Here is a 14,721-nt window from a genome sequence, read left to right as displayed (position 1 = left end):
CGGCCGGGGCCGGGCGCGGAGGGGGCCATGCGGCCGGGCTCCCCCCCGGCGCAGCGGGACAGCGGCCAGGGCCGGGGGCGCGGCGGCGTCGCTCCATGCAGCCGGGGCGGCTGGGCAGCGGCGGCGGCGGCGGCGGCGGCGGCGGGGGCGGCGGCTGAAACCATGTCCGGGCAGCGCCGGGGGCCGCCGCCGCCGCCGCCGCGAGCCGGGAGCCGCGATGGCCCCGTGGCCCGCAGCTCCGCCGCCTCCGCCTCCGCCGCCGCCTCTGGCCGCGCCGCCGCCGCCCGGCGCCTCCGCTAAGGGGCCGCCGGCGCGCAAGCTGCTCTTCATGTGCACCCTGTCTCTGTCGGTCACCTACCTGTGCTACAGCCTCCTGGGCGGCTCGGGCTCGCTGCAGTTCCCCCTGGCGCTGCAGGAGCCGCCGGGCGCCGCCGCCGCGCCCCCGCCGAGCTCGCCGCCGCCTCCCCCCGTGCGCCCCGGCGCCCCCTCGCAGCCGCCCGCGCCGCCGCCGCCGGACAACGCCAGCCGCGGGGAGCCGCCCGAGCCCCCCGAGCAGCCCGCCGCCCCCGGGGCCGACGGCTGGGGGCTGGCGAGCGGCGGCGGGGGCGCCCGGGACGCCTGGCTCCGGACCCCGCTGGCGCCCGGCGAGATGGTCACGGCGCAGAGCGCGCTGCTGGACCGGGAGGCGCAGGAGTCCAGCACCACGGACGAGGAGCTGGCAGGCCGGAGAGCGGCCAACGCGAGCGGCGACAGGGGCGGCGCCGTCAGCACCCCCGACTACGGGGAGAAGAAGCTGCCCCAGGCGCTCATCATCGGCGTCAAGAAAGGAGGGACCCGCGCGCTGCTGGAGGCCATCCGAGTGCACCCGGACGTGCGGGCGGTGGGCGTAGAGCCGCACTTCTTCGACCGGAACTACGACAAGGGGCTGGAGTGGTACAGGTATGACCCCGCGGGACGGGAGAGGCACCCGGGGCGCCCCCGAGGGGGAAGCTGCTGCTTCCATTGCCTTTGGGAAACCAGGCGCCGTCCAGTCCCAAGAGAAAGAACCCTTGGCCGCCCCAATGGGCGCTGAGAGTCCTGGCGGGGATCCTCAGGGGCAGCGGCTGCGAGGGCTGGACTCCCGGTAAAAGGTCACTTTATTTCGGGGCGAGGGGAGGATGTGCCACCTGCCCGGCCTCTGGCTTCTCATAGGAGGATGCACTTTTTTGAAGATACCCAGCTGCCAACCTGGGAATCCCCAGCCCTCCTGCCCGCGGGGTGTTTCCTCGCTCAGGCATTCCCAGGGCTCTGTGTTGGGGACTCCGAGGAATGAGACAGGATAGTTACATTGACGAAGGGGCTTTGAGATCCCCTGGAATCAACCAGAATCGCCCTCGAACGCATTCGCGTGGCTGGAATCCAACTTTGGTATTTAAGGTCAGAGCGAAATGCAAGGGGAACCCGTTTTCAAAAGATAAGGCTGGCGCTCTGGCTCTGGTTTTCTAGGGAGGACAGGATGTTCCCCACCTCCGGAACTTTCTAACCCCCTGGGTTGATTTTGCATCAGGAGCCGAGCCTCGGTGTCTAAATGGCAGCTGGTGCTCTAAGCGTGTGTATGCCCTGCTCCGTGCCCTCAGTAATCTGCACCTCCTTCACAACAGATTGGAGCTTATGTCTTGTGAGCTGTTCCGGTCCCCCCACCCCTTTGCCACCGTCTGCTGGTGGTGAGAGAAAGACAGCAGAGCGGACTAGAAAGTTAAGTGGAGGTGAAATAAATTAATAATCTAGCTCTCTTGCCAGCTATGCCATTTAAAACAATACTGGTCCAGATGTCCAAAATGCAAACCTCCCTGGCTCATTCCCCCCACCCGCTTGCCTCCCTTCCCATATCTTTCTGCAGAACAGATCTGGATGGCTGGTTTCATCTCGATTGCATTCCAGTTATTAATTGGAATTGTCAAACGGAAACACTTTTGTCAGCTAAAGTGATGTCATCCTTTCCCCAGAGTCAATAGGTAAAATTGTCTCATGACAGGTCACTTTCCTTGCTGAAGAGTCTTTCTGCTTTCTAGGCTAGATGGCAGCCTGGGAAAGTTTTTTCGAAATAACTTCAGAAGTGTATAATAAATATCCGGATTGTGATTGGGTTCTTCCACTCTTAAAAATAAATATGCCTTGTGCTTTAAAAGCTCCGGGAGAAAAGTACTCTTAGGCATAAACATTCCAGCACATTATACTGAAACGGCAAATGTGTCTGTTAATGTCTTGTCTGTTTCAACAGCAAGAACTAATTGCAATATTTTAGGAGGCTTCAAACAACCCCTTCCTATCAAAACATAAAACAGCAAATGCCTAATTTAACTGGAAAATCAGTATTTATAACATCACGAGCCGTGGCTTCCAGTTTGCGATTATAATTTAAAAGGTGTAAGGATGACTAAGGCAACAGCAGCAGCAGAAGGGAGACAGCTCTGATGTCTGGGGAGGGTTTTGTTGTTTAATTGTTGGGTGTGGGGATGTTCTGGTTTCTTCTGTGGGGTGAGCTTTGGTCCTGTGAGGGTTTCTATGGGCTTTTATTTCCAGTTCTCATTTTCAAGCTGTTATCTTGTATAAAGTGTCAAATATTCTTTTGGAGAGGCATACAGATCAAATCTTTCCAGCCTTGTTGGAGGTGCTTTGATACACTGGAAATAGACAAGGGGGTGTTTATTCAGGTGACTTAAAGTTGATAAGGGGTACATGGTGCTGGGGAGTCCCACTGTGGGTTCTGGAGAATTTTCTGAATGAAGAAAAGCCAGATGGCAAATTGTCCTGTGTACTTTTCTACCGAGGCTGGAAAGAGAAGGTGTATAAACAACCAAGTGATCACAATATGGTTACTGAAGATATTCTAGGAGTGTGGTTCTCCCTGGTTCCTGCTCCCAGCCAACACGGGTGACATTTGGGGCATGGTGTCAACATTTGGTACCCATCCATAGAATTGCTGACCTCCAGAGGTGTGGACAGAACAAGATTCTCTTGGTCTTCAGTTAGGAGGAACCTCTGAGATGTCTTTGTCCTCCACCCCTCACCCCAGCAGCTTGCCTGTGGTAGATCTTTATAATGCCGAGTGATGCCCTTTGGAAGGGCCTGAGGGGGGAAAAAAAAAAAACTCTCTTAAGAACAAGCTTCCTGCCCAAACGTGTCTAACACAGAGGGACTCCCTAGCCTCCGGGAAGCTCCCGGACTCACAGAAGCTGAGTCTTTAGGGCGAGCCTTGAGGAGCCTTGTCATAGACAGGAGTACTTTGAGGGTATTTGTGAATTTTTTTTTTTATTAATTTCCCCCCTTCAGACCTTTTCTACATGTTTCCCATGGAGCAGGAGGGGGTGACAGCTACACTATATTGTAGCAAAAGAAAGAGTGGCATGTATTCAAACCAGTGACTGACATCCTTCATTTCAGTTCCTTGGTCAAACTCTGAGTCTTATTTATATATTTATTTATTCATTTATTTAGTATTTTTGGAAGGAGGGTACTGGTAATTGAACCCAGGTGCATTCTACCTCTGAGCTATACTCTCAGCCCTATTTTATTTTTTGTTTCAAAACAGATCTTGCTAAGTTGCAGAGGGCTCTCTGAAGTTGCTGAGTTTGGCAAACCTGTGATCCTCCAGTCTCAGCCCCTCAAGGACTGGGATTACAGGCTCCCATCAGCACACTGTGTTTCACGCTGAGTCATATATATATGTATTGGGGATTGAACCCAGGGGCATATTACCTCTGAACTACATTCTTAACTCCATTTTATTCTTTTTTTTTTTTTTTTTTGGTGGTACTGCATGTGGAGCCCAGAGGCTTTCTACCTCCGGGCTATACTCCCAGACCTATTTTATATATTTTTTAGAAACAGGGTCTCACTAAGTTGCTGAGATCCTCACTAAGTAGCTGAGGCTGCCTTTGAATCTGTGCGATCCTCCTGTCACAGCCTCCCAAGCGCGGGGATTACAAGTGTGTGCTACCACTCCCGGCTTATTCTTTATTTTGAAACGGGGGTCTCACTAAGTTGTAGAGGGCCTCACTAAGTAGCTGAGGCTGGCTGTGAACCTGTGTGATCCTCCTGTCTCAGCCTTCCAAGTATTGGGATTACAAGTGTGCACCACCACGCCTGGCAACTCAGTCTTTTAAGTGATAGCCTCTGCGAGCAGTCTTGTTCCTTATTATACCCATTATGCTCTGTGGAATCTGTTTGCCAGTTTAGAGATCTACAAGTTAAGTCACGGTTTTGATTGTTTCTCTTCTTTATTTACTTATTATTATTTCAAATGTGCTTGCTACCAGTAGCCTGCTAATTTTGCTTTTGGCAGAATGCTTCTGTTTATGGCCAGAGGAAGTGCCAGGGAGAAATCAGGGCTGCTGGCCTGGGGGTTCCCTCACACCCAGCCATTCAGCCCAGCAGTTTTATTTCCTTCCCATCACTCCAGTCATCTCTAAATCCGGGTTTTGCTTTGCTCCAATGCTGTTGATCTAATGTGATGTAAAAACACATTTGAGATTAGGACGGCGCATTAGATTTTCAGGGCCACATTGACGGATGGATCAGGTTGTGGGTGTTAAGGCTTCAGAGAAGCAACCCTCCCTTGGTGTGCATCAACACAGGCTGGCGATTAATAAGTAGGGGTAGATGAAACCCACCACCCATTTCTTTCTGTCATTCTTCAAAAAAGGGCAAAGCTATAACCAGCTTCCAGTGTGAGCTCAAGCAAGCTGTGTGGACAGAGACAGTGAGTTCTTCTCTGGGATGGGACATCTGGCAGGCCCCTGGCGGTCACTGCAGAGCTCATTAGAGTGACAGAAGCAACATAGTGGTATTCCCCCTGGTGGCTTACTTGTTCCACAGTAACCATGACCACAGTGCTCCAGGAAAGCCGCTCGGCTCCCGGGCGATGGGAAGCGACTCTTTGGTTTCATCTCCCCTGTCAACACTTAACATGCAGACTCCATGGGCTGGGCAGAAGTAATTCAGGATAGTTTCCTCAGATGTCATGGTCCTGCTACCCGGAGGAAAGTGGCCGGTGGTCAGCAGCATTTTTTTTGCACGCAGCATCTGGAGAGAGAAAGAAGACTGGAAAGGTACTGGCAGTGCCAAAGCACCTACTTTTGTGGTGGCCGGCGCTTTATAGATGTGTGGCAGCTTTTGAGTGTCTCGGGTATGCTGTGAGCTAAAATAGCATTTCCATTTTTTATTTTGTACTGGGGATTGAACCTGGGGCATTCTACCTCCGAGCTACACCCCTAGCCCTATTTTATTTTTTACTTAGAAACAGGTCTTGCTAAGTTATCTCGCTGGCTTGCTAAGAGCCTTGCTATGTTGCTGAGGCTGACGTTGCACCTGCAATCCTCCTTTCTCAGCCTTCCAAGTACCATAGGTGTGTGCCATCATGCCTGGCTAGCATTTCCGTTTTATGCACAGCCTTTCCGTTATTCTGCAAGGGTGAATGACTGGTTCAGAGTCATATGGTTGGTTGGGTCCCCAGCTGAGATTTGAACCCACATCTTTTCAATTTCAAAGTGCTTTATCTCCCTCCCCCTATACCACATTGCCACACATCAAGTACTAGAAAGGTCATATCCTTCCCCCATTCAATATTTAATAAATGCTGCCTGTGCACCCAGTACTGTTTTAAGTACTGAGGATAACATTGGCAATGAAGAGAAATGGAGCACCCGTTCTTCTGGAACTGACATTTTACTAGGAGAGTTGGGCAGACAAAAAGCAAACAAGCCATGAGGTGTAGTAAAAGCCCTGGTTGTGATAGAAGCTATAAAGGACAATTTAAGTAATCGATGGCTCAGAACTCTTCTGTCCAGGATGGTAGCTACTATCTGCATGCAGCTATCAAACAGGCTATACATTCGAATTGAAACATACTGTAAGGAGAAAATACACAGCGTGCTAAATTCTTCATTAGTGATTTTATAGTGACTATGTGTCAAACTTGTAATAGTCATATTAACTTAAGTAAAAGAAGTTATTAAATAAATTTCACCTCCTTACTTTTAAAATGTGGCTCCTAGAAAATTGAAAAGCACACTTCTAACTCAGATTATATATCCACTGGGTAGCATTTGTGTGGCAGACTGCTTTTTAAACTAAGGATGCATGCATTGGGCTGGATGTGTAGCATAGTGGTTAGCATAACATGCCTGGCATGCATAAGGCCCTGGGTTCGATCCCCAGTACCTGTCCCTGGCCCCGCAAAAGAATTCATGAGTCACCTGGGGATATTGATAATATCCAGATCCTGATTGAGCCAGTCTGAGCAAGGCCTGAGATTTTGTATTTTTAAGATGCTCCAAGATGCTGTAGCTGCTGCCCATATGTGGACCTCGTTTGAAAAGCAAGGGGCTGGTTGGATAACTTATTTATAACCTCACCTGCCTTGAGTTGTTTATCTGAGAGCCGTTTCTTCCTTGTAGGATTTTTTAGAGGGACAAATGAAGTAACAAAAGTGAATGGATGCATTTCTAAACAAAACAAGGGTCCTAGAGCAGAAATCCAAATGGACCCGACCACAGGATTTTCCATTTCATTCTCTTGCGGCCATAGCTTGGCCTTGTGGCACTGATGTCATCATTTCGAATTATTTGCCTTATTTGGGATGGTTTGGGAAAAGCCCAAGGATGACTGGCTTTGCAACCTGCCTCTGCTTAATCTGTTAAACTCAGGGTTCAGGCTCTGATGTTTTCAGGACAGAAATGAGTGAGGTCTCCTACATGTGGAGGAAGCGGGGCTCATCTGCTGTGGCTCAGGGGCGGCCATCTTTCTTTGGGCGACTATTTTCTGTAGGCAGTTGTGGTACCCCGTTACCTGGCCTCTAGCTTCATAATAGAAACCAGAGGGTCAGGTTTTGATGCGGCATCTTCTGGTTTTTAATGTTGGTTACAGATTTTGGTTTCTTAAGAGCACCGTGTGGGCCAATACCATGGGAAAAACAAAACCCATCTGTGGGCTGGTTACAGCCAGCTGGCTTCAAGTTTAAGACCTCTGGCTTAAAGTTATTTCAGCAAGGAGCTGGCGTGCCTCTTCCTGTTACGGTGGCCAGAGCTGTGGCTTATATGTGCTATTAGGATTTTTTCCCCCTTTCACAGATTTTTGTAGTAGCACAGGGGAAATACCTCCCAGATATGTTGCAACAGTCACACCAAAAAGCTTCCTAGAAACAGGATCTTTGAGACAGAAAAACAAACTTAAAAAAAAAACACATACCCTTTTTGCTCTCAATGAGTATTTCCCCGAACGTAGGAAAATTCCCAGTTTTTTACTTGTTAAGCAGAAGGGCCTATAATTGATCCCTATAGATATCTTGAACTGGTAAAATAGGTTCTGGTCAGGATGATGAAGGCCAGAGTGGCAGAAAAATGGGATTTGCGTTGTCCAGTGGGAGGTCCGCTTGCTTATCTATTCATCTCTGTACTTTTTGCAGTGAGGCCCTCTCCTCTCTGTAGGGCCCATTCTTTCAGCAAAATGCTTTGCGTCTAGAATAAACTTCTGCCTTTGTCTCTTTGGAGGGAGGCAGAATCGAAGCCTCATGATCTGGAGCATATTGGTGTCTCTGAGCCAGAATCTGCTGCGCCCTCATCGTGTCCCCTTGAACAAGTGATCTGTAAACAAACACTGCGTCTCAGCTTGTCCATCTGCAGAATGGGCTCCATGTTTATCTACTTCCGTGAGGATGAAATGCAAGAGGATTTTATTTCAGGTCTTTTCCGGGGAGTATATGCCACCCTACATTTTTCTTTCCCCTCTTTCTCTCCAATTCTTTTTCTCCCGTCTCTCTCTCTTTCCCTCCCTCGTTTTCTTCCTTGCTTTTCTCCTTCCTCTCTCTTCAGTGTCTTTCTTTCATCCTGCCCAATAGGACCCAGGGCCCTAAAGAGAAAGTGGTGGTGCATTTTTTTCCCATTTGAATATAATCTTTTATTTCAAGATTATGTCTGAAGGAGGGATTTTAAGTCCTAAAGCAGCTCTTAAATAGCTCTCCAGGGAGTAATCAAAGCTGGATTCCAGAATTCAGTCTATTGTCACTGGAGCTGAAGGAGGAGAAGAGTTTGATTTCCCCCAGGTAACCACAGCCAGCTTCTCTGCTCCGGGAGTAGGGAGGGGCAGTGCAGGCGCTCTGGGCTGACAGGCTGCCCTGCTTTGGTGGGATGCCCCAAATGGATGTGAAGGCACCAAATTGAAAGCACCAGAGGATGCAGGGTGTCTTTGGAAGACCTTGTCACTCTCCCTGTCCTGGGCTTTGGTGGCTTGCACTGGAGCGGTCCCACCATTGTAACAGGATTTAGTTTTTATTTTTGTAATTCATACCAGGCACGTTTTACTTTTAAATAGAGTCGATGGAGAGGCCTGGAGACTTTAGGTGAATGAGAGATTGCCAGAGCTGTACACTGAAACATTTTAAAGGTTTGGGTCTTGCATAATGAATGATATCTCTGGAAGGAACGGAACTACCACCCTGGTAAAGGCAGATCTGGATTCCTTTGGTTTCTGCGGTTTAACAAGCTACTCTATAACTGTCTAGGGAATTTCAATCTGAAATTATAATTCACTAAGGGAGCCTTTCAGCCAATCTTGCCATTAATTAAAAGCAGGCGGTTGATTTTTTTTTTAAAAAACATTTGCTAGGTAGGATTGCTTTCTTTTAAACAATTATTTTTAACCTTTTTTTATGAACATACAAAACATTATTTACAGGACAGCAAAGCAACATGTGAATTAGGCAGTAATTTTTTGGTTGTAAGTGATAGCTATTGAACTTAAATGAGTATAAACAACGTATCAGCTTATGTGCTTGAATAGTCTGGGGCCACAGCTTCAGGAAAATCTGGGTCAAGGGCTGCAGTGATATCACTTGGCCTCTGTCTTTTTATTTTCTGTGCCATGTTTCTCTCTAACTTACATCCTTACATAGGCTGTTTGTACAACATTGTAGTCAAAATGTTAGGTAGCAGCCCTAGACAAACATATTTTATGTTTGGAAATATTTTGCTATGTTATTTTGGAAATATTTAAGAGCTTCTGAATGAAATTCCTGGAGATGCCTTTGCTCTGGGTGGGACATTTGCTCATTCCTAAATTAATCATTGTTTAAAATTCTAATTTGACCTGTGTGACAGAGCCACCCTTTTGGTTTGGCTTCGGGTGATAGGAGTGGAGAAGCAGGCTTAGCCCTATTGAACCATAGGGAATAGTTGCCCTTAGAGAAAGAGGGGTTCAGGGTTTCTGTTTCAACTAGGTGTTGCGGTACATGCCAGTAATCATGGTACTTGGAAGATGAAGACAAGGGGATTGCAAGTTTGAGGCCACTGTGAGCAGTTTAGTGGGACCCTTATTTAAAGCAAAAAATAAAATTAGGCTGTGATGTAGCTCAGAGGTAGCATGTCCCTGGGTTCAATCCCCAGTGCCAAATAAAATTTTTTTTCATTGCTAGAAAAGTAGAGGCTAGTTAAGCCAGATGCCCACGAGAAAGGCACATAGTCCCTTTAATGTAGCATTTAAGCTGGAAAGAGATACAAAGGATTAGTGTGTGTGTGTGTGTGTGTGTGTGTGTGTGTGTGTGTGTAGGGGGGTTCAGTGTAATTGTTATTCAGTTCTTTATTCCTTTATTTATTAAACATGTTTCACAAAATATGTGCTTTGTGAAGGGCTCAAACACGAATGGATGATCTGAAAAGAGCTCACTCGGTGGAGAAAGAGAGATATAAATGATTACCTTACAAATTAATATAAGCCTTGACAAAGTAGCACTTGCTCCAAGAATGAAAGGATGGTTCAATCTTGGGAATTTCAATCATGTGATTTATTATTAATATCAACATATAAGAAAAATCCTGTGATTTATTTTATGGATGCTAAAATCATATCTGATAAAATAAATACCTATTCCCAATTTTTTTGGGACAGCCTCTTAATAAAATAGAATCACATACCCAGCGCTGGTATCATCTTGAGCGACATAACAGTGGCAGTATCCATTCCTGTTAAATCCAGACAAGATAAGAATGTATATTATCATGATTCTTATTTACTATCATTCAGGAATTAGTGGATAATACAATTACATGAGAAAAAGAAGTAGGAAAGGGAAGGCAGAATTATCACTCTCTGCAAGCAATTTTTACTATTTTTGGAAACTCGAGAGAACCCATCTCTCCATAAATCTATTAGAAACTGTAACAGAATTCATTAAAGATACTAAGATACTGGTCAGGAAACTACACATAGTTTTCCTGTATGCCTGTGTCAGCCATTTTGGAAATTTAATGGGAGAAAATACTTTTTTTTTTTTTTTTTCAGAACTAACAAGACAAAGAAAGTAGGAAGGAATTTACCCAAAGCAATTGCAAGGGACTTGTAAGAACAAAATTTTAATACTATCCTGAGACACACCAAAGAACATAAAAGTAAATGGGAAGAGGCCTTCTCTAGGACAGTATTTATTTATTTTTATTCCACTTTCTCCCTCCTAATTTCTGTTTGATTCTTTGCTGCCTAAATGGAGATGAGGTGTGTTTGAAAGCAGGCTGAAAAATATTTCGTCCATGAACATGACCCAAGATGTCAAGAATGAACATGACCCAAGATGACCCAAGAATGTCACAGACAGCCCTCCCTTACTCCCCACAGGAAAGTTTGGTAAGACAGTTGTACACTGTGTTGTGATTCCTTGCAGTGCAGTGTCTGACTGATTTATATGCCATATTCAGGGTGGTAGGACCCTGCCCAAGATGTGCTTTAACAGTTGATTTGGAGCCGGGCGTGGGGGCGCAAGCTTGTAATCCCCGCGCTTGGGAGGCGGAGACAGGAGGATCGCGCAGGTTCGTAGCCAGCCACGCTGGTTTAAGAGACCCTGTTTCAAAAATATAAAATAGGTCTGGGAGTGTAGCCCGGAGGTAGAAGGGCTTCCAGGAACCCCAGTACCACCACCAAAAAAAAAAAAAAAAAAACAGTTGAATTGGTGTAAATTAATAAGGCAAATGCATCCATGTGGATGCAAAGCAGAAGACAGATTGGGGATAAACAGTAATTATTTTAGGATGGACAGGGAGACAAGGCTTCCGGTCCAAAGGACCCGTGCCCATGATTGTAGAGCAGAGGTGGTACTTACGTGTGCGTATGCGCCCTGGGCTCTGCTCCAAGAGCCAGATTTACTCAGTCTTTACCAGGAACTCACACAGTAGGGATGGTTATTACCCACACTTTACAGGGAGGAAGTAGAGACCCTGGGAGGGGAGCTAACTTGTTCACACTGTGGAGTTGGGATCCAAACCCGGGCATGAGGCCGCTGACGTGCGGTGTTTCCTTATGTTTGTCTCCGAGATCTTTTCTACCGGAAGTGAATCTTCCAGCAGTTGGGGAGTAAGTACTAGGCGTTGACATTTTGCCGCTTTTCGCTTTCCTGGGTTTAAATGGCCTGGGCTGCCCACGAGACTGGCTAACTCAGGGCTCTTTTTCCTGACAGCGCACAGGGAAAGCAACTTGCTTTCTGTTCTGGGTCCATGATGAGCTCATTCTCACAGTAGGGCCTTTTTATTCTCTGCACCTCTTGGAACATTCTACTCTCCTAACCCCTAAACTGCGGAGGTATCCTCCTCTACCCTTTTAGGTGTCTGTTCATATTTTAGCTCCTCCAAAACACCTTTCCTGATGACCTAATTTCAAGACCTTCTTCCACTTCTGAGCTTGTTACCCTGATTCATTTTCTTCAGAGCACACATTACTCTCCAAAGCCATGCCCCTTACTTATCTCCTGCTGTCGAGAAGGAACAAGGCAGAGAATCCAAGAGCTTGTCTATCTTGCTCCTGGCCAGTGCCCTGAACAAACAGGACCAGGTACTCAATACATGGTAGTTTATCAATCATCAGTACTTTTGTTTTGGGTACTAGAGGTTGAACCCAGGGACATTCTACTTCTGAGCTACACCCCTAGCCCTTTTTATTTTTAGTTTTGAAAGAGGGTCTTGGTGCTAAGTTGCTGAGGATGGCCTTGAAACTACAGTTTGCCAGTCTTAGCCTTCCAGGTATTGAGATTACAGGTGTAAAAGGGCTGGGGTGTAGTTCAGAGGCAGAATGCCCCTGGGTTCAGTAAACACCCACACACCCACTCACACACACACACACCCCTCAGATGATGACAGGCATGGTGGCACATGCCTATAATCCTAGAACTTGGGAAACTGAAACAGGTGGATCACCGGAACTGAAACAGGTGGATCACCGGAACTGAAACAGGTGGATCACCGGTTCATGACCAGCCTCAGACACTTAGCAAGACTCTCAGTACTCTAGCAAAACCCTGTTTCAAAATCAGTCATAAAAAGAGCTGAGGGTAAAGCTTGGAGATAGAATAGCCCTTGGTTCAATCCTCAGTACAAAAACTCCCAATCAGATAATTACCTAGAGGCCCTAGGTTTGGTTTGTGTGCTTGTTCTAGACAAGAGTACCTTCCCTGTGCTTCCCAATTAAAGTTTTGGAAGGAGTTTGGAACTTTGGGCTCCCCCAGAGATGGGGAAATATTTGAGTCGAATTTCCACACTCCTCTCTCACAGGGGAGTTAGACTATTTGGAGCCACCTGGAAAAGAAGCCGGACCTGAAGTCAGAAGTTAAGGATTTTAGTCTGAGCTTTGCCGGTCCCTTGCTCTTGCACACAAACAGCATTTCTGAGCCTCTGCTGTCTCATCTCTAAAATGGGGATAACCGCCTCACGTAACTCCGCAGTGGTTTTGCAAGGGAGAGTTTTGCAAAGAAGGGCGACAATTATGTGCTGGGAGCTGCCGCACCTCCCTGGACTCGCTGTTTATTAATCCATGCACGTTTCCACGAATTCCTGCAGGTAATTGGTTTTCTGGGATGTTGCACTCCAGGGAGTACCTGAAATACAGGACAAGCACTCTTATCATAAAGTTAGATTAAGAGGTTTAATTTACAGAAACTATTATATAGCACGGAGAGCAAATGTTCTTAGGGCAGACTGCATAAAGTTCTGGAGAATTCTTGGGCCACCTCAGCCTGCATAACTCACCTGACTTGCAGCCACTGGGGTGTCCTCCTTTGATGCTGAAACAAGGTACGGTGCTGTGAGTTGTGCTTCCTGGGCCGCCTTGCAGTGGATGAGCTGCAGAAGCAACTTGAAGAGTCTCTCCGTTTGCTCTCAAGTGGCCCATCATCTCTCTCCTCGCACACCTGGCCCTCTCGCCCATCTTGGTCATACAGTCTGCTTCCTAACCCTCCGTGGTGAGCAGAGGAAGAGCCTTCCTGAAATGTCTGCATCCTCATCCCTGGAACCTGGGACTATGTTGAAGTATGTTAGATCGCAGAAGGAATTAAGGTTGTTCAGTGCTCAGCGGCTGACTTTACAAAAAGAAGAGGCGATGAAAAAAAACATTTGCATTGGTCCTATGTACGTATATGAAATGATCAAAGCTGACCTCAATATCGTGTACAGGGAAGGAGAGATAGTGGGATGAGAGTGAGGGCAGGGGAAAGCTCGCCAAGTGCTGTGTGCACAGATGTCTCTGTCACTAGGAACTTCAGTATGATGTGTGATTACAATGCACCAACCAAAGAAAATTAAAAAAAGGATAGTCCCAGATTATTTGGACAAACTCGATGTGATCACAAGGAACTTTATAAATGGAGAGAGAAGCAGAGGAATGGCAGCATGAGAAGGGCCCCCTTGACTGTGTTGCCTTTAAAGATCCAAGAAGAGGCCGTGAGCCAAGGCCTGTGGGCAGCTCCTAGAAACTAAGGGAAAGCTGGGAGATAGAATCTTCCCTGGTGCATCCCAAAGGAATGCAGCCCTACTGACACTTTCATTTTAGTCTATTGACAGGTATTTCAGACTTCCAGCGTCCACATCATAAGATGATATGTTTGTATCATGTTAAGCTTTAAGTTTGTGACCATTTGTTATAGCAGCCATGGGAACCTAATATGCTTTTATGTTTTTATTTTTATTTATTTATTTTTTGGTGGTACTGGGGTTCCTGGAAACCCTTCTACCTCCGGGCTCCTCTCCCAGACCTATTTTTAAATTTTTTTATTTGGAAACAAATAAAAAAGCGAGGCTGGCTTCAAACCTGCGATCCTCCTGTCTCCGCCTCCCAAGCGCGGGGATTACAAGTATGCGCCATCGTGGCCGGCATCCTAATACGCTTTTAGATGCCTTAGTAGTCACCGTCGTGTTCTTTTCTCTTTCATCCTCCCTCCCTCCCTTCATTTCTTCATTTCTTCTTTTCTCTTTTGCTCATTTTTTTCTCCATTTCTGGAAAACATCCCTTCCAGGGCTCTCTAGGTCTCATTATGTAGGAGAGAAGTTTACTTCTCTCCTACATAATGAACACAGTGCTGTATGGCCACCAGCCGCCCAGGGGGGCCTCAAGCTGAATACAGAGCCCAGGGGTATGGTTGGGTATGTTTGAATACCAGTCAGCGTAGGCTGAGGGTTCAGCTGTGCTTCACCAGATCATTCAGATCCTTGTTTCTTCCTTGCCTGCTGTCCCCCCATCCCCAAGAGCTTCTTAGAATGCAGCATCTCAGCTTCCATCTCTGTCTTTCTGCAGCAGATTTGCATTTCAGGAAGATCCACAGTAATTATGGTGCATAAAGTATGAGGAATATTGTCTTAGAGTGGGGCTTTCCAGTTTTAGCACTATGGATATTTTTAATGGGCCAGAAAAGTCTCCATTGTGAACAACTGTCCT

At 47.0% G+C, this 14,721-nt stretch overlaps 1 protein-coding gene across 2 annotated transcripts in view; it reads left to right on the top strand.

Moving 5' to 3' along the window:
- Positions 1–217: 217 nt before the first annotated feature.
- The window catches only part of HS3ST4 (heparan sulfate-glucosamine 3-sulfotransferase 4), a gene marked incomplete at both ends in the record, with an annotated part of 411,626 nt that continues 397,122 nt past the window's right edge, over positions 218–14,721 (top strand). Inside the window, 2 exons of one of the 2 annotated variants that reach the window (XM_080702530.1) lie at positions 218–469; positions 557–939. In XM_080702530.1, the coding sequence (XP_080558656.1) occupies positions 218–469; positions 557–939 (635 nt within the window). Of the gene's footprint in view, positions 940–14,721 lie in introns of both variants that reach the window. The other variant, XM_080702529.1, reaches the window with a different exon arrangement.

The sequence above is a fragment of the Muscardinus avellanarius genome, assembly GCF_963383645.1.
Source record: "Muscardinus avellanarius genome assembly, chromosome: 10".
In the NCBI taxonomy this organism is placed as follows: Eukaryota; Metazoa; Chordata; class Mammalia; order Rodentia; family Gliridae; genus Muscardinus; species Muscardinus avellanarius.
This window is presented reverse-complemented; position numbering and strand designations above follow the sequence as displayed.